This window comes from Branchiostoma lanceolatum, chromosome 1 (assembly GCF_035083965.1).
Source record: "Branchiostoma lanceolatum isolate klBraLanc5 chromosome 1, klBraLanc5.hap2, whole genome shotgun sequence".
Taxonomy (NCBI): domain Eukaryota; kingdom Metazoa; phylum Chordata; class Leptocardii; order Amphioxiformes; family Branchiostomatidae; genus Branchiostoma; species Branchiostoma lanceolatum.
In genome coordinates this window covers 32,883,499-32,904,088 of record NC_089722.1, presented here as the reverse complement: position 1 = coordinate 32,904,088, position 20,590 = coordinate 32,883,499, and the positions used below count along the sequence as shown (strand labels likewise).

Here is a 20,590-nt window from a genome sequence, read left to right as displayed (position 1 = left end):
CTAAAGCGGGCCTTAAGCCCCTTTTCCATTGGAATCTTTAATGTCTACTAAGTATATAAGGACGTGCCTTTTTATAGCCCCTTACACAGATGTTACCTCCATGGTAAATGGAGGTATTGTGTTTTGTGTGTCTACATTTGTATGTGTTTGTGTTTCCGCATATTTGTATTTGTATTAAACCTCAGTTACATGTATCCTATAACATACACGTGTTTGGACTGTGTCCAGGTAAACCTATTCAAATTCAGAAGACAGAGAAATTAAAGTTTCTGTGGAAAAGATGGATAAAAGTGGGAGAGCTGTGAAACAAGGTGAGCTTTTTAACATTCAAGAGTTCAGAGACCTCATATCTCCATGAAATACCGTTATTCTGATTATGCAAATGCCTTCCACATCTATGCTTGAGTATGTACACCTTTAACTTAACTTACACAGGTCACAATGTTGACAGTCCAATAACTCACCACTACATGTGTAAGAAGAAGTATGGCATTTTTGCATTGATTATACAAATTAGGCCCTTATTTGCATATTTAGTATTAGTTAATGTTCCACCTGCCATAGACATTATATGTTATGTATTTGAGTCCTATGTATGATGAAATCACTGCAGATATAGATTTTCCTCATCAATTATCCAAATTACGTCCTCATTTGCGTAAGTTGCATTTCATCAAGTACATCGACCTGCATACTACTTATCACGGAAATCCATTGTTTCTTTGTTCAGTTGGAACATTTCAACAAAAATGCCCCTTCAGTTCAAGAGCAAGCTGCTAGGTACCCAAGCCTACAGCACTTCTTCCTCACATCACAAGCTATCTACTGCCTAAAAACCAAGACCATAGCACATCCAGGTCAAAAAACACAAAAAAAGTTCTGCTGCAGTACCAAGGTCACAAACTGGGGGGCCCAAAATCAACCTTGACATTTGTCTTCCTAACGCCTACCCACATACCAAATATCATCATGATCCATCAAGAGATTGTTGAGCTATGATGACTACAAAAGTCAGGAAGCACATGTACACAAACACAGACACACAAACAGGTCAAAAAATTATATCTCCATTTTTCATGGAGATTATAAACAAACATTATGTTATCCTTGCTAACAAGAAGAGCATTACGGTAAGTCAACCTCAGTCAAAGTGACAAGGAACAATTCCATACTAGTACTGTACTCATACTTAAGTACTAGTACCTAAGACGTGATTGCCCTCTGGAGTTGTCCCTGTTGTGTACTAGTACTTGTCTGCACTTCTGATCTGTCACTTACCACATTTAGATCTGGCTCAAATTACTTCGACCAGAAGGCCCGAGTTCGTGCCTGAGTAGGACAGCTCCGGACAAGAGGCGCATTGAGTCATACAAAAGACTTTATAGAAATGGTACATACTTCTGAAACAGTACATACTTCTGAAACACACTCCACTGCCAGTGGACTAGCCCCCTGCTGCAGTGATTGTACCACAGTGTGGCCCAGGGCTATGAAACGGAGATGGGCACCGCCTATACACCATATGGTGTGGGAGGATTTTAACTAACATTGCCCTATACCACCGTAGGTATTATCTTGCTAGATGAAAAATGACACTGTATGACTTAAACCAAGAACTCTTTCAGTGAACTCTTTTAATGTCAATTTTAGTGGTGGTGTGGTGTACATAATATTATCTTTCAATTGAAACAATTATTTTTCCTTTAGTACAGGGCTGTCTCCATGACTCGTTCCCCAGTCCAGGATGGAAATTTGCTTGTTGGGATGGGAAAGAAAAAATTTCATCCCGTCCAAAAAATTTGAACTTTAAGACATGAAATTGATGAAAGTGTATCTTCATAAGCTTAGGCCACACCGATTTAATTTCTTGGTTAACGGATTTTTCTAAAACTGTTAAATTCCAAAATCAACATGAAAACAGAATCTCAGTGGAAAGTCTGTACTTTGGTGCACACAGTTTTCGGGAGTGAACAGGGTCAGGTGCAAGTTTTCACCCCAGCCTTCTGTTTTTATGATTTATATTTTGCTAAGATTTAAAAAAAAATCTGTTAACCAAGAAATTAAATTGGTGTGGCCTTAAGTTAAAATGACAGATTCAACCAAGAAAACACATGGACCGGGAAATATTTAAAGCTGGAGACAGCTCTCACATTCAGTATCATGCTGTAAATCATAGAAAAATAATCATAATGATTATGACTCTTTCAGGAGGACTACCTCCCCCTCTGACCATTGAGGTGCACATAGAGCCTGACAAGATGCTAGGCCTGACAAATTTGCAGGATGTACTCAACACTATAGAAGCAACCAAGAAGCTTGAGAAAATCAAAGGTGTCAGTGTGACTCTTGCGGAGAAACATGGTTCAGTTTTCTACCTGAAATGTACAGACTTGAATGGACTGGGTAAACTGTGGTTCATGTACAGAAATGGTGAACTGGGCAAATTGCTGCACAGTTGTTTAAATGTGCCATACAGACAGCTATCCAGTAGATTCTCTGTTGAGGCAACCGTGGACGTGGGGAAATTTAGGAAGGCCCTGGATTACCTCCTGGCTAAACCTGGTCCCAAAGGTAACTTCATAACCAACATTTTGTTTCCTTATTACAAAGGTCCCCTTTTCCACTAGATGGCAATTGTGCTGCACTCTCGCTGTGACTTAAAATTGGCCAGAGTGTGCAGCTAATGCTGAAACCCCCGAAAGAGTTACTCTAGTTGACTACTGCATGTACTACTATTATACTACTATACTACAGGAATCTCTCCGTTGAACATTTCTTGTGCACTCCCTAAATGACGAAAAGCTCAAATGTCAGCAAGTTTTGTGAGAGACCAAATATTTGCCAGGTCACTCAAGGAATTCCAGAGATAAAGAACTTTTTTTATGTTTCTTTATTGTCTTTTATTGTCTTTAAGTCATAAATTTACATCTTGCATCGTATTCAAATTATACAATCAAGGGTTACACAAAATTTTAAGTTGAAGCGTGATCACGGCGAGGTCACTGCCATAGTGGAATGGGGGTATAATCTATTTCATCAAGTACTCCGATTAGTAAACACAACATGATATAGAACCCATGCCATTTCTTTCTTTGAGTTTGATTATGCATGGATTTAGATATGACACTGTCTATCAACACTTTTTATCATTAAAAGAAATCAATGATTGTCTAAATATGACCTTGTCAGATTAACAGATTTTATTATAAGTTTTCACGCATTAGTTTGGCATCACTGACTCTAGATTTACATGCACCCTTCCTAACAGGACTGTGCCGTACCACTTCTGTTGACAACCTGATGGCCCCACTCCCCCCTGCTATACAAGTGGGCCACTCCAAACTGAATGGTCTAGACCTGGCCATGGTTGGCAGAGAGGACCAGATCTCTACACTGAAGGTTACGGTTGGGCAAGTACAGACAGCTCTACTAGCAACCAGGGAGAAATCACAGCAGCAGATAAGTAAGGTAAAAGAGGACTCAGAAGCTAGGGAGAAAAGTTTGAGGGAGACAATAACCAGAATGACAGAGAGGAATGCTGAAAAAGAGCAGAAAATATTTGAATATAGGGAGGAAATCCAGCAGTTACATGATACCAACAAGACCAGGGAAGCCAAGATAGAAGAACTGACAGCTCAGAACACAAACCTGTCTGACCAGCTTACACTAACAGATATTCCCGAACTCCGTGAGGAAGTTCGGGGACTGAGAGAGAAAAGTGAGACATCAGAGAAGCTTCTCCTTGAGAAAAATCTAGAAATCCAGCTGTTACAGGACCAGCTTACTAGCACTCAAAAAGACATTCCTGAACTTCGCGAGGAAGTCATGAAACTGAGAGAGAAAAGTGAGACATCAGATAAGCTTCTCTGTGAGAAAAATCTAGAAATCCAGCAGTTAGAGGGGCAGCTTACTAGTACTCAAAGAGACATTCCTGAACTTCGTGAGGAAGTCATGAAACTGAGAGAGAAAGGTGAGACATCAAATAAGCTTCTTCGTGAGAAAAATCTAGAAATCCAGCAATTAGAGGACCAGCTTACTAGTACTCAAAGAGACATTCCTGAACTTCGCGAGGAAGTCATGAAACTGAGAGAGAAAGGTGAGACATCAAAGGCGCTCCTCTTGAACAAGAATGCACAGATTCAGCAACTACAAGATACCAACGAGACCAAAGAGGCCAAAATTGAACAACTGACAGATCAGAACACAGATCTATCGAATCAGCTTTCTAATACAGATATCCTGAAACTTCGTAAAGAAGTCAGAACGCTTAAAGATAGCGATGATGCATCACATAAGGCTCTCGAGGAAAAGAACGTAGAAATCCAGCAGTTATATGATACTATCAGAACCAAAGAAGCCAAAATTGACAGACTGGAAGCTCAGAACAAAAGACTGTCCAACCAGCTGATAGGTATTTCCCACCTTCGTGATGAAGTCAGAACGCTGAGAGAGAAAGATGAAACTTCACAAAAGCTGCTCTCGGTTCAGGCTCTAGATATTAAGCACTTACGGCAGGCAAACACAGGCATAGCGGCTAAAGTAGACGACTTGCTGAGTGCCAAGCACACCGTACGGGAACAACACCAAAAGGAAGATACAGGGAAGCAGGAAAGACGGTCTACTAAACCAGAGAAAAAGATGGATGCTTCAACCAGGAGCAAACAAGTGAGAAAACCCCAATTTGTAACCTTAAGATTGAAAATGAATTTAAAGTGTTTTCTCCAAAGATGTTCCACATCTAAGTGCAATGTTGATGGTAAGAAAAAAATGGCAATATCTTACAAAATGAGAGTAGTTGTCAATATCAATGTGACTGAAGAACAAGATTGGAGTTCAATTCCTCATTATGTCATGCATTTGCTTAATTCATGAATGTTAAAATGTGAAATGTTAGAAATTAGATACAGCCAAAACTGCCAATTAGAAGACCACTTTGGGGACCTATAAAATCTGGCTTATGTGGACACCTGGCTGTGATCACTATGTACAGGATTCTTAAAGCTTTTGTCAATGGGGAAAAATTATATAGACTTGTGTTGTAAGACACCACCAAGGTGATCCTTATGTAGAGGTGGTCACTTGTACAGGTATGCATGTTGATAGGGCTACATTATTTTTTTTGCAAGCCATGCAATCCCTGCTTCTACAGATTGAGGAAACTCCACTTCACAAGGCAGCTGAAAGAGGACATGTTGGTGTTGCTAAACAACTTCTGAAGGCTGGAGCACAGGTGGACAGCCGGGATAAGGTTAGATTTGCAGCCAACCACTTGCATTACAAATTTTAGTACTGAAATATATGATTCATTACATGATTAACCTAGTGATAACTTGTGATAACCATCGTCACCTGTAATACATCTAAGGTCTAGCTTGTCAATGTTGTGTTGGTAACTTTGCTCCTTGCTTTTACAGTTTGAACGTACCCCGCTCCATAAGGCAGCTTCAGGAGGACATGTGGGTGTAGCTGACGTCCTCATTAAAGCTGGAGCACAGGTGGACAGCAGAGATAAGGTGATTAAAAGCTTCTGATACACATTGTTGTATGGACCTAAGTTTTACACAAAAGTGAACATTATAGACAAGAAGAGTCAGGGGTTATTTCCATCACATGACATGTTACAAGTGTTGCTTTTTCTTAATTGTAAAAAGAAGTGTTGATTATCATGATGGCAAATCAAGGCTTCACTCACCATTTTGGCCTAGGAAAATTGATGTTAACAGTTGTGTTTCTTGTTACGAACCTGAAAATACAAAGTCGGTAGGTAGGGATGACGTCATTTCCTTTAAGATTTCGGCTGAAGTGATCCAAGAAAAACAGTTAACAATAATACAGGGTGTCAACTTAGCGGTGACCTAGGTTTATTTGAGTTACAGTGACCCATGTGTCTTGATAAGACACATAGAGGTGGCGCCTATCTGTTTTTCTACAGCCCTTGGACCACGCATTTGTGCAAATCATTACAGCAGGGGTAGTGGTGTGTGTTTAACTACCATACTCTTTCCCAGATGCTGAGTGTATAAGCAGAGAAATTAGTATGTAACATTTCTAAAGGCTTTGATATATGACCTGAGGTCGGGGATCAATCTCACGACCTACCATGTTTAAGGCAAACACTCTACCCATGCACTAGGCCATTGCACCAGTATGTTTGGTGGTTGTGTTTATATCACTTTTTCTATTGCAGGACAGAAACAATGAGAACATGTTGGGAACTAATATGTACAATGTTTTCATCACTCAGATCAAAAATTCTATGTCCCTTGCTAAATGTCGACTCAAAAAAAGCAGATTTTATACTATTAGGTAGGGTTGGTTACTTATTTAGGCCTTCTTCCCGCTCTTGGGTTGGTTGGGAAACTGGAAACCCAACATTTTTTCTAGGCCTTACCAATAGTATCTCTTCTAATTGATACAGGATGGAGACAGACCTCTTCACTATGTGGCTTCAGGAGGACATCTTGGTCTTGCTAAACACCTCCTGAAGGCTGGAGCACAGCTGGACAGCAGGAACAAGGTAAGACTTGTTTTCACTACTAATATGGCACAAATTTCACACAAAAGATGTGAAACATAATGTTGGCATGGTATAGCCTATTTTTACCTTGAGCTATTTAAAAGTTAAAATCCTCCCACACCATTATTGATGTATAGGCGGTGCCCATCTCCGTTTCATAGCCCTGGGCCACACTTGTGGTGCAATCACTGTAGCAGGGGGCTAGTCCACTGGCAGTGAAGTGTGTTTAACTTCCATACTGTTTCAGAAGTATGTACCATTTTTATAAAGTCTTTGGTATGACTCAATGCGCCTCTTGTCCAGAAGTGCCCTAACCCGGGGCTTGAACCCGGGCCTTCTGGTCCAAGTTATTTGAACCAGATGTGGTGAGAGACAGAAAGCGCAGACCACTACACCACAGGGACACTCTACCTTGAGCTATTACTGTAAAATAAATGTAGAAATGTTCACGGTGGTTTTATAATGATCACAGTTTTCGCGGTGAACTCTTCACAAAATATTTGCCCGTCTGACCCCTTGTCTAAGCACTAGGTACTGTACATTGTACATGGTATTATGAGGCGCCAGTGTTACGGTGAATACGCACGAATAACAACATGGCACTGTTGTTAAATGTAACACCAAATCTTAGAACATCGAATACATATTTATCAAGAATGCACTAAACTTAATTTACTGACAGTACTGTAAGTAAGATATGTGACCAAGCTGAGTGATTAATGGAATATGGCATTGTTTGTTGACAGTTCTTGCTCTTGGCACAGTACTATACTTTATTTCTAGTTCTATGAGTGTGCGATGTTTATCCAGGACATGATACACACAATTACACAAAATGTATGTGCAGCTAGTACTGTAACAGTTGTATTCTGATTTATATTACAGTATATGACGATATGTATGGTTAGAAGGGACCAAAAGAAATTCTTGATCATGACGTCTGTGGTAATTTACTCTTTCAGAGTATAGGTGCATGTGCACTTACATGTAGGTATCTTGGACTCTGACTGGCTGTTCACTGGTGTTTTCATTATGTGACTGTAGCATTACTTTTTTTTGTTTCAAACATGAACTTACAACCATCGCGAACACACCATTTTCTCCCCAACTCGGAATTTAATTCCTGCAAACTTCAATGCATTGACAGTATCTACAAATGACATACAATCTAGGTATGAAATGTTAACTGTATTCATTACCATGGTGAAGCTAAGTTTCCAATTGTAGCCTAGGCTTGTAGACCCCTTTTAAAATCTTAGATATGTTGCAATTGGAAGGACTATTTTTTTTACAAGCTATGCAATCCCTGCTACTACAGATTGAGGAAACTCCACTTCACAAGGCAGCTGAGAGAGGAATCGATGGTGTTGCTAAACAACTTCTGAAGGCTGGAGCACAGGTGGACAGCAGGGATAAGGTGGGTGAGTGAGTGAGTGAGTGAGTGAGTGAGTGAGTGAGTGAGTGAGTGAGAGTGATTGTGAGAAAGTGAGGTAGTGAGATAGTGAGTGAGAGAGTGAGAGAGATTGAGTGAGATAGTGAATGTGTTATTGAGATAAAGCCTGAGTGAGTGAATGAGTGAGTGAGTGAGAGAGAGAGTGTGCGTTTTAGAGTGTTTTGCATAATTGTCATGTGACTAGATTTAGTGTGATAATAATCTATTGATATCATTCATTACTTATTACCATGAAGAATTCCAGTCTTTGCTTGTTATGTAGTTACCTATCAAATTTCTTCCTTCCTATTACAGTCTGGATATTCTCCACTCCATAAGGCAGCTTCAGGAGGACATGTTAGTGTTGCTGAAGTCCTCATTAAGGCTGGAGCACAGGTGGACAGCAGGGATAAGGTAAATGTGGACACGGCTTGTTATGTGACACTCATTACGTCCAGTTTAGTAGGCGTCTGCAGCTTGATTGTGAACCACCTTAAGTTAGGTAAGATGTCACATTTTCATGTCACATTTTAACGAGCTGGGTACAAAATGACATGAACGGCTTTGAACAGGGAAAGTGGAGGTGGACCGGCAGGTGCGGCTGGAATGCTGATCAAACTTTGTTCGGGGCATTTTCATTTTTACAGAGGAAGGTTCATCCGCGGGAACATGTACATTCAAGTTGCAATGTTGTTGGTAGCCGTCAGTCTCAAAAGACTGTGTGTGACTCGCATCCTGGTCAGCCTGTGGGTTGACCGCAGCGTCTGCTTTGGCTGTACAGTCCAATCTTGGAAAGGAAGACTGGTTTACAGTTTCTGCATGTGTATCCCTCTCCTGGGCTTGTGTGTATGTGTTGATGGTTCCACCTGTCGTCGGCAAACCGTCCTCGCTTCCCATTTCTCCTCCCTCTTTCTCTCATGTATGTGGATGCCTGCTTTGTCAAGTTGCAATGACGATACTAGTAACTATATTGCTCAATAATTGCATAAGATACAATGCATGGCAACTTCTACTGATCAATAACTCTAATAAATACTCAACTGTGCACAAGACTATCTAGTATGGGATGTGACTATATCTAGTTGGAATATTTATGATCCTTGTCAGATAGGTGACTGATACTGTTTTTCTGCTATATAGGATGATGACAATTTATTATTGTGGAACTCCTGAATGAAAATAATCAATCACACAGGGCAGCAGGGATATATTCTTTCGTAGGAGTAAGAAATTCAGTCTTGAGAACAGAAAGGTATTCCTGTTACAAGAATATCAATCTTAGTACAAGAAACTCATTCTAGGTGTAAGAAATTCAATCTTGAGAAGAAAGGTATTCCTGTTACAAGAATATCAATCTTAGTACAAGAAACTCATTCTAGGCGTAAGAAATTCAGTCTTAAGCAGCCAGGTGTTAGAAATACATTCTGACCGTAAGAACAATAATCTAGAAGCAATGGTGGATTGGCTGTAAGAATAAGATTCTTAGCGCAAGAAAAATATTGGGTTCTTGAATTTGCTCAAAACAGGGACTTTTGTTTTTTCTTGCATGCAGAATATCAGTTAGTTAAAATCCTCCCACACCATAAGGTGTATAGGGCGGTGCCCATCCATGTTTCATAGCCCTGGGGCCACACTGCAGCAGGGGGCTAGTCCACTGGCAGTGGAGTGTGTTAAACTTCCATACTGTTTCATATATAAGTATGTACCATTTTTATAAAGTCTTTGATATGACTCAATGCGCCTCTTGTCCAGAGCTGTCCTACCCGGGAGTTGAACTCGGGCCTTCTGGTTCCAAGTAATTAGAACCAGATGTGGCAAGTAACAGAAGCGCAGACCGCTACACCACAGGGACGCCCCATGCAGAATATCATGCTTGCTTAAAGATTTTCTTTGTACAAGAAAAAACCAAACTAAGAAAAGGCATTTTTGGTAGTGTAGATAATGTGTAGATACCATGCTAGTGGCAAGGTTTGGTGTTTTACATCATGCAAATGTAAGGCTAATTTTGCATAAAACATATTTTCCTGTCTTGTACAGGTGGGGTGCATTCCTCTTCATTGTGCAGCTTTAGGAGGACATGTGGCTTCAGCCAAACACCTGCTGAAGGCTGGAGCACAGATGGGCAGAAAGGATAAAGTAAGGCAATCACATACTTCAAACCCTAAAGTAGTATTATTTCTTCATTGATGAATTGGAAATTCAATTATGTTTTAACAAACCAGTAAAAAGTGTTTTCTATTTCCCTCAAGTTCTCTTAAAGATATTCTTCTGAAAATGCATTGCAAAATCATTCTTGTCCTTGAGATATTTGTAGGCAGATAAGATTGTTATTTTAATGTCTAAAGTGTTTTCTTAGGATGGTCAGACACCAAAAGACATTGCTGCAAGAAAAGACGTCTCACCCCAGTGTTCCTCTGCGGAGACAGAGCGTATCCTGGAGGGAAGGAAAAAGATTCTCGACCTGTTTGCAGCGGTAAAGGTGGTCAGGTACGTGGAAATGCAGTTTATGTAGAACTTCAGAAATGTTGATAGCTTCACTCAACAATTGAAAAGAAGTATCTATTATTTAAGTTTTGGTGTGAGAATTTTACGTAACATAAATTGTTTGTTAACCAGGTAGCACGGCGGCCTTGTGGTTACTAAGGGTTGCTGACTCACAACCTGGAGTTCAGACCCCTGACAGGTCCCAATGTTGTGCAATGGGAATAACACTTACATGTACAGTAACACCTATTTCCTGACTTGACGTGAAAATGAGTACCTAGCTTCGGTTAGGGACGTACCTCGAATAAGACTTTAAATGGCTGTTCCGTATTTGAGGAGAGACACACATTGAGTTTGTAAAAGAACCCACTTAACTTATCAAAAAGAATTGGGGTCCATCCTGGTGAGAGTGGATCAGATATCAAATAATTCTGTCTGGATATGAATCTTGTACTCTTCAGTACAAATCCGAGTTTTATGTTAGGCGTTTTATCAGGCAGCGATACTAACAAACTCCCAAACTGCAAGTTTATGTGGAATTGTATTTCTCTGTCAGGCATAAAGTTGGTCCAGAGGGAGGGGAACTACAAACAACCTCCTGTACCATCAGTGTACCTCCTGGAGCCGTTACCATGGAAACAGAGTTCACCTGTCAGGTCATCAACCCCAACGACGCCATCCTGACCTTGAAGGATGGGGAGATGTTAGTGAGTGACATCATAGAGCTGGGTCCACACCAGGCGACCTTCCACAAACCTGTCACTGTACAAATGCAGTACAGCAGCACACCACCAGGGGGCACCAGGGAGACTGTTTTTTGGGTCACAGAGAACATGCTGCAATGGATGGAACTTCAACCCACTGAAAAGGCATGTTGAAAACACTACATTTAAGCCACACTGACTTGATCATATGGATGATATCCCTGTGAGCATCAACTTTCGTTCATTTCCAAACAAAAAGTTTGTGACCATACCATACAATATAAATTGTACATTAAACCTGCAGAATGGGTGAATATATGCTGTCAATTTCGAAACAATATCGGAATATGGTATTTTGAATCCTGATCAAGGTCTTTCAAGAAGAAAACGTGGAAGAAAAAAAAATAGAATTTATAATTGTTTGGTACACCATATTCTGTGTGTTCAGTCATTTGTTCAACTTTCCTGATCACTTAGATTTCCAAATGAAGGCAACTTTTTGTGCCCATCTTTTTTTTCGCACGCCAGCATCCGGTTTGGGGTGCCCAGAGGATGTCATCCATATAATCGAATTAGTATGGTGTTGACATATTTCTATAGACTATATCATCATGTGATAGGTTAATTCTTTTAAGTGGTCTCAATCTTTTGCTTACCGTCTAATATATTTGCACGATACATTAAATAAAACCATGTGATTGCCATTAAACATATTTTTCAATCTTTAGACCGAAGACAACCTCACAGTGCCAGTGTTTCACTTCTCGACGTTCGCTGTGGTCAGCCGTTTTAAACAGGACCAGTTTTGGGTGTCTTCAGAAGCGTGCACCCTGACGTCATCAACACAGCCAGCTGTACATATCACCTTCCCAGAGCAGTCTGTACAGACTCAGACACAAGTCAACATTCAGGTCGGTGAATTAGATGTCTTTCACTTGCTTTTATTATGAGGGAATTCTGTAAACTAAGTAGTACTTAAGACAGATTTAAGACAGTCAATTTCAATCAACCACTGACGAATGAATGTTATAGCTGACAGTACCCTTTACAGATTTATCCAAGCAAGAATGATATAAAAAAAGTTTTTTTGCAAGTTCATGCCAGAAGGCTACATGTAATTGCAAGTACAGGAGCATAGGAAACATGCATGTACAAACAATGTCATGTACATGTGACAATCCACAGTGATTGACGTTGTAAAAAAAGTATTAGACTACTCAAAATACAAAGCATTGGCTATATACAGACGAGTTGGGTTTGACTTCTTTTTTGAAAGCAGATGAACATGAAAAGCCCCACTTTTGCTACGATTTGTGGGTTCTGCAATTTTTAGTGGAAAGTGACTTTCTGTTTGTCGGTGAATGTAAGAAAGTTCGAGAAGGTCATGGTGATTTCTTTGAAATAGTACTTTGGGCTATTGGATCCTTTAAAGGCACCCAGAGCATTTTATGAGGCTTAAAAACTGGAAATATTCTAGTTGCTGTAATGTTTATGAAATTAATATTTAATGCCACTGTTAACCACATTTGCGTGCGGATTTCTTATCAAAAGTGCTCAAATGTGGCACAAAAATAAGCTCAGTAACATGGTGATCTTTTAGTTTCACGCGCCTAGTGTAAATAGACGGATACCATACATGTAGCTCGCTCACCTCCGTCAAAACGTAGAAATGCAAAATTAAAACATAAAAATGCAAATATTTGACGTACAAGCAGTCACTCTCTCATTGGTCGAACCGGTAATTATGATGGACGGTCAGGATAAGTCAGGATAAGGCTTGGATTTTCTATCAGTTCTCATCACACAACGACATCGTATCTTTGCTCCTTTAATGTCGATATGTGATGGTATAGTGTTATTGAAACTTACTCTGTGTAGGAATGACTAGAAATTGGAGTTTTTTACTCAAGTTTCTGGCCTCATAAAATGCTCCGGATGCCTTTCAAGGAAGCCAAAAGGTATGGTCGGGAATCCTACTATGCTATGCTAAATATACCAAAAAGTATAGTCTCCATCGAAATTACATCAGTCCGTCATAATTCACCGCTATATTATTAATTTGAAAATGGCGGCATACGACGACGCCCGGTGACCACGGTTGACCTCTACCTCCCTCGTGACCCCGTGTGACGACCGCGTGACGTCACAGGTCTTGCATTCAGTGGGAGGGCGGGTATCAAAGTCGTCAAAGTTTTCATTTTCAACTGGATTCTCTTCAATTTCCATGATCTAAGTCTTCGGAGTTCAGACAACAATTTTTGTGAGGCAAGCGGGCAGCTAGTGTTGTTGTTGTTGGTGGTCACGTGGGACGCTCAGACCTGTGACGTCACGCGGTCTTCACGCGGGGTCACGAGGCAGTAGAGGTCAACCGAGGTCACCGGGCGTCGGCGTATGCTGGGATTTTTAAATTAATAATATAGCGGTGAATTATGACAGACTAATGTGATTTGGATGGAGACTATACTTTTTGGTATATTTAGCATAGCATAGTAGGATTCCCGACCATACCTTTTGCCATCCTTTAATGTTGCTATAGTCTCTGGAATTTTTAGGTACAACATATCTAATAATGTATTTTACTACTCATTGACAATACCACTGTGACAATACAATGACAGAATGTGTAGCAAATGTGTTGATGCTGAAATTTTTCATACATAGAAGGAATGTATTTTCATTTTACATTGTTCATATATGTATCAATGTGCATTATTTTTACATATCATTGTATGTTTTTTTTTTAATATCAATTATAGGTACAAGAAGTTCCAAAAAGTGCAGTTGATGACATGAGGGCGAATGATGAGTCGTCCCGCGGTCTCATAAGCACCAGCCCGATAGTTCTGGCCGACACTGTCTCCGACTCCACAGTCCAGTTCAACAAACCTGTCACAGTACGGGTTCCCCATCCACACCACTACATGGACATTAAAAACAGAGACTCCACAAAACTGAGGGTGATGTCATGTGAGAAGAGGGAAGAGACATGGACAGATATGACAGATGCTACCAAGATCCGGGTTACTGAACAGTTCGTCGAGTTTGAAGTCTGCCATTTTACCAGGTATTATACTTTTAGAGTGCATTAGCTCAGTTACTATATACTGCGCTAATGAAACTCAGATTTTACAGTTAAAGTAAAAAAAAACTTCAAGCCACTTGATATGGGTGAAATTGATGCTTCGTACATGTACATGTATTTGCAGATTGTTACTGTTAACTTTTAGAGAAAAGCTGATACAAATTCCTCAGCAAGTTAAGGAAAAAAAAATTATTTTTAAATAATGAATGGTTTCACTAAGCAAACGTTTTGTTTTCAGATATGTCGTAATCGTTGTTGTAGACATCTACGACGACCCAGAAGAGCTTGGACCAATCCCGTTAAACTTATGTCGGTGGCTCCAATGTCGCGTAGTACAATTCATACTACTTCAACGGGAGGACAATGAAAACGAATTTGTCATAGAATGCACTCTAGCTGAGCATGCGGAGAAGAGGTGCATGATGCTTAAGCAGGAGGGCTACACGGGCCCTTTGCCTACTGACAACGTTGATCTATTCGAAGGGCAGATGGTGGAAATACGCTTACATGGCGATGTCTCATTTGTCGGAAGTAGAGTAACACGACACATCACCTTCCACAGTCAAAAAAGAAATCGTCTTCAAACCCATGTCATCGCTGTGAGGGGCAAGGACAAGAAGGGTTTAGAGGGTAAAGGAGTTGTCATGTTCCTTAGCGTACTACGTGTCGAAGTTAGCGTCGAAGAAAGAACGAAAGCTCTACAGGTGACAGAATCTACTGGTCCAGAAGATCTGCAGCAGCCATCTCATGAGGGACATCAGGAGCCAAAATTGCTCTGTGAGCTCCCCATCTGTGTCCCATATGAGACACCAGAGGTGGTAAGGTGATGATTTTGTGTGGTGCAAATACTCTCCCTCTTGACTTGGTGTGGTCGTGGAGCAACTCTGAAGCTGCTTTATACACTCTCCTATAGCTACGCATCACTGTCATGTGCAATTGCCTGGATCACAAGGCTAATTGCAGGGGCTTTCTGCAATGTTGTCTGCACATCTCTTCCTCCCCCTCCCCAAACACTGGACCACTGCAGTATTACTTTTACTAGTCCATTGCTTCAAATGAGCTTACCATGCCGTTTGACATTTCTTCTTCTGACAGTGTTAAGTAGGTTTAAACTTTAAGCCCACTCTTGCACGTTTCCTATCTGCTTCTACCAACCATTGCACTGATTGTGGTGTGGAAAAATTCTGATCAATTGACCAATATGGTCCTCTACATTTGAATAATTAAAATACATGTACATGTAAGATACATGACTTCTACAAAAAACTACAACTGTTTGATATGTCAGTGGTAAAAAATCTTTAAATCTCAGAAATCAATGCAATGACTTTGTACTCTATTCACAGCCTTCAAGAGGAGTTAAACGCAAAGCCGCACTTCATAGTAAGTGAAAGATTATTCATGAATAGTAACATTCAGTTTGTAGCACTTCACGATTTGTAAAAGGCCTTCCAGGAACTTGTATCACTCTATTACTCCTTAAAGTAAGAATTATGTTGATGATGATGACCCTATCATATGATGTACTGGTAATGGAAATCATTTCCTTCTAACAACTGCGGTATATTACTGGATAGATTATTTCCATTTTGATTTTCTTGCACTCTGTAAATAAAACATTTATTTTCCAGGAGATTATAAGAGCCCATTCATGAAAGGTAAGTGTTACTTTTCACATTTTGAGAGCAAAACATTCGATTTACTTAATTGTTAATGTCAATGAAATATGTATATGGCATTTCCATATTATGTTAATGTCCATGTTAGTCCTTGTTTACATGATCATGTAGTTTTACATGTAGGTGTGTTGCATTCATATACACAATCATATATGTGTGTGTATGTGTGTTTAATATGTATGATGTGTAGAGTACTAGACAAGTACATTTTCTGTTTCAGGCTTGGGTATGTACTTTTACTTCATCAAGGATGAAGTGAGTACAGATTGGAAGGATCTGGCCCATCATCTGGGTATTGACTGGGGAGGGATCGGCAACATTGAGAGTAGAAACCGCGACCCACAGTCGTGCTGTTGGGACATGTTGTGGCGCTGGCTCAAACAGGAGGGAAACGCTGCCACCATGCCTGTGCTGATGGACGCTTTGTCAAAGGCAGGGTTGCAGAGTGTTGTGAATGGCCTAAAGATCAAATATCCAGGTAATGATTTTGTTTTCAAATTGTTGATATATAGGAATTAAAGCAGGTACCTCACTTGACTGCGACAAATTGGGAAAGACACTCGCAAAGTGGCACACTTTGTTACTTGAAATTGCTAGTAATTTTTTTTTTTCTAGATTAAAATACTTCGCAAGTGGCAAATGGCGCAAATAGGCTAAATCACTGCAAATCTCTTTTCGATGAATCTTAATGATTCGGGTTTTAACTTTAAGTTAGTGGCAACACTTCAGTTTTCAACAAAGTTATCTGATTTGGAGCCAGACCTGAGAATGTGACATTCAGGGTGCGGCCATTTTGTATGTACTTAATTGTGGAGGTCATTATTTCATTATTTTCATTGCATATAAATGTGACCGCAAAATTCGCAATAGTTGGCTCTATTTCCTAGTACAATTTGGCACGTTCTAGCGAGATACCTGCTTTATGAACATGATCAATTCCTATTCTTGTGAAAAAAATATTAGATATCTATTGTTCTCTTGTCTCTTCTTTCTTCAATCGCATCTAATAAGTAATAATGATTGTGCAACTCGACTATACAATTCTGTATTTAGTACCGCTAGTATCGCAGCTGTAAGTCATCATGTAGTACAAGTACCATGTTGTCTGAAATAACTTTTATTTTACCCATATAGAAACAGATGAGCAGCAAGTGAAGCAGAAATGAACTGCCATTTGAAAAGGCAAGTAAATAACACTTATTCTGACTAAGTACCTGTTTGTTGACCTCACAAAGTACTTCCACTCATGATCATGAAGGTTTTATATGCAAGATTGTAAAAAAAAATCATCTCTGACACGGAATTTACCTATCTTTAGTCTAAAGATGTTGTGCACTAGTGTTGTATTGTGTTCAAAGACAGGTACACTCGGTGTTCATATACGGTGCTGTATGTAAGGAATTTTACAGGTACAGTATACAATTACACAACCCTCTCAGGGGTTATAATAACTTCATCTATTTACAAAATATGGCATGTCCAGTATTATTCAAATCCTTTTTTGTATCATAACTTCACGCAATGTTTAATGCCACGCAAATACAATTTATTGGTTCTCAGACCTCTTTATGAAAATTTTAGGAAAAGGGCATCATAAAAACAGAAGACTGGGTTGAAGACCTGCATTTGACTGTTCACCCCCCCCCCCCCCGAAACTGTGTGCACATGCAGTAGCAGACTTTTCCATAAGACTGTTTCATGTTGTTATTCCAATGTAGTATTTTTTTTAAATTCGGAGAACCTATACTAGTGGATATTGTTATTATAATGAATTGATGGGCCTTACTGTGGAAATTCCCTTTATGATCACAGGCTGTAGGCGTTTCCTTGGGTGGTTTGGCTAGCAGTTGGGCCCTGTCCATGACTGTCTGAGCCGCTAGGAGAGTGGAGGTGTGCGCACGGGCAATGTCCTTGGTACTGACATGAAGATCCTATTCCGTCGAGGCCGTCCGGATGTAAGATACTTATGCTCGGCTATCCTGGCGCTCAGGATAGAGCAGGAATAGTCTCCAATGGTGTAAAATATTGCGAAAGATTCCATGTCACCGTTGATTGGTCTGCTAAGCATTGATCAACGTAAAGAACAACATTGTATCTAGAAGTATTTTTTAATGTACATAATGTACATAATGTAATTTCTAACGCAATTTCTACTCTTTGTATTTTCTCCCAAGGTTATAGCGCTTGACAATAACAACAAGCAAGTTGTGCAACCTTGGCTGTCTAATGTATGTTATGTTTCCTCCAAACCGACCGACCAACCAACCAACAAATAGATAAACAAGTAGTTTAATGTATAAGTCGTGATTGACCTGGATAGCACAAGTGACAAAGGCAATCTATGAAATCGGCATGTAACAAAGAAATTATGATTTTAAATTACTATTTTGCTACATTGACTCTTACCGAAATCTTCACGGATAAAAGTTGATCAATGTTATGTGTTGCTCTATCAATTCAAAATTAGGCCATGTTGATTTCATTATATGGATGACATCCTCTGGGAACCCGTTGTCATGAAGGATGAAAAAAACTTAAACACACAGCGTATGGTACTAATAGATTCTTCATTTTGTCCCCTCACTTTGGCGTCCTAGGACATTAGTATCCGTTTTCTAGTAAGATTTTTTTTTGCAATCTGCAGCATACATTTTCTCATTTTGGAGCTTCTTTGTATGATTAACAGTATGGCCGAAAACTTCTTTCTTTAGAACGGATGAAAATTGATGCGCGCGCGGATGTCATCCATATATTATGAAATCAAAATCATGGCTTTATCTGCATTCCAACAAACAATGCACGAAATAATGTTACTACTGAGCTTTAGGAATGTTAACCGGTTGGACAAAATTTGATTTCCATTGACAGTTTCATCCCATTTTGTATATTCAGAATTGTAGCTACACATGGATCTATTTATTAAGAAACGGAAATGTTATATTGTCTCCACCGTTTTAGATATGGAGCATATAACATGTATCTTAGCACACCGACACTCAGAACTGGCTGTAAAATGTACCTGTACAAGCAAATAGTAACATGAACATCAATTACCTCATCCCCGTTCATGAACTTTTTTTTAGTCGCGTGTGTGTGTTTGTGTGTGTGTGTGTGTGTGTGTGTGTGTTTGTGTTTCCGGATTACTGTAGTCAGCATAACTCAAGAACCTCTTAATGGATTACGATGATATTTAGTATGCAGGTAGCTTAGACAGAGATGTACATAATGAAGTTCAGATTATGCTTATTGGGACTTGATTTGCATAATCAATAAAGAAAATCTGTATTTGCAGCATTTTCACTCATAAGACTCATATACATGAAACATGTAGTTTATGGCAAGCGGAACATCAACAGAGACCAATTGTGCTAATGAATTTGCATAATTAATGCATAAGCGCCGTAATTCAAGTCAAAAACTGTCAATATTGCGACATGTGTAAGTTAGTTAAAGGTGTTCATGGCCAAGCATAGATTACGTAAATGTGCAAGTCATTTATATAAACAGAATAGTTCATGGAGATTTGAGGTCTTCGACCCCTTGTTATATTTGTTTAAGAAGATCTATTAAAGTAGAAACAATCATAAGTCATGGATCGTTTTCTAATTTCACACATAGATGCTTTATGTTGTGTACGGAATCTATATTCTGTCTGCTGTAACAAAACTCGGTTAAAAGTGCTTTTCTAAAATCTTAGTTGAAGTAATATGTATGCGAGTCTATAGCAAAAGGGAAACAGAGGGGGAAATGTTAAACTTTTTTAACAGTTTTGAAACCATCTGCAAAAAAGAAAAGCCATTGTATCTAAGCTGAAGGGTTTTCAAAATCTCTGTTGGATGCTTATTAATAAGTAAAATTATACGATCTGAAAGGCTGGGTTTATCGTTGATTCAGCATGCGTTATTTAGTGCAGGAATCTTGCCATTAAAATCAGAAAAACTAAGTTAATATCCCATTTCTATATTTTTTACTTACGTTCTGTGCAATAATAAACATGTCTCTACTTTTTTTAATAGTTTGTAAAGATAATTACAGTGTCATCAAAAGGATTTACCACTACAAGTTGCCCCTTCTTTCCTATAGCCACATATCCCGGCTTGGTAACATGAGCGATAGTGCTGATGTGAACCCCGTCACGTGTAAATATCTCCACCCGATTGTTGTTCGTGTTTGTCACGATTAAGCGACCCAAATTGTCTACACAGACACCTTTAAAGTAGTTTTTAAAACGTTCTCCACTGCATTTATCGTCAAATGAGAGGAGGTAGCGTCCATTCTTGTCATATTTGTAGACAGAGAGAGAACCCCCGTCTGCAATAAAAATGTTACCCTCGCTATCCAATGCAACAGAAGTTGGAAATCTCATCCCTCAGGGCCAAAGTTGTGAACCATGGATCCATTTGGCCGGTACACCCATACTCTCCAAGCCTCTAGATCAAAATTTCTACCTCCAGTTACTATGATGTTGTCTGTTAGAGTGTCCAATGCAATGCCGGAGTACGTTATCTGCCAGTTCCCAGTGCCAGTGCCGTTAAACATGGCAAGTAAACGACCATCTGTGTCAATTTTATAGACAACCTGATGGTAGTGGAATAAACTGACCCACAAGTGACCACTACGGTCCATAGCCACATCACGAGGATACATGTACCCAGTGGAGAAGGTGCGAAGTAAAACACCCTTCATGCTGTA

The 20,590-nt window shown here is 39.6% G+C and overlaps 1 protein-coding gene across 5 annotated transcripts; it reads left to right on the top strand.

Moving 5' to 3' along the window:
• The first annotated feature begins 217 nt into the window (after window positions 1-217).
• LOC136420362 (ankyrin-1-like) lies at window positions 218-18,956 on the top strand. 5 transcript variants are annotated; one of them, XR_010753189.1, is made up of 19 exons: window positions 218-311; window positions 2,209-2,571; window positions 3,269-4,665; window positions 5,150-5,248; window positions 5,415-5,513; window positions 6,419-6,517; window positions 7,836-7,934; window positions 8,265-8,363; window positions 9,987-10,085; window positions 10,306-10,436; window positions 10,990-11,302; window positions 11,866-12,048; window positions 13,894-14,201; window positions 14,458-15,037; window positions 15,566-15,602; window positions 15,851-15,877; window positions 16,119-16,376; window positions 17,033-17,307; window positions 17,711-18,956. XR_010753189.1 is itself a non-coding variant. In XM_066407233.1 (19 exons), the coding sequence occupies exons 1-18, from the start codon at window positions 281-283 to the stop codon at window positions 17,062-17,064; spliced, it is 4,254 nt and encodes a 1,417-aa protein (XP_066263330.1). In that variant the 5' UTR covers window positions 218-280; the 3' UTR covers window positions 17,065-17,080; window positions 17,711-18,956. The 5 variants fall into 5 exon arrangements, 3 of the variants coding, with proteins under 3 accessions (XP_066263330.1, XP_066263343.1, XP_066263352.1); XM_066407233.1 differs by having other exon boundaries at window positions 17,033-17,080; XR_010753192.1 differs by lacking the exon at window positions 8,265-8,363.
• Window positions 18,957-20,590: the final 1,634 nt, after the last annotated feature.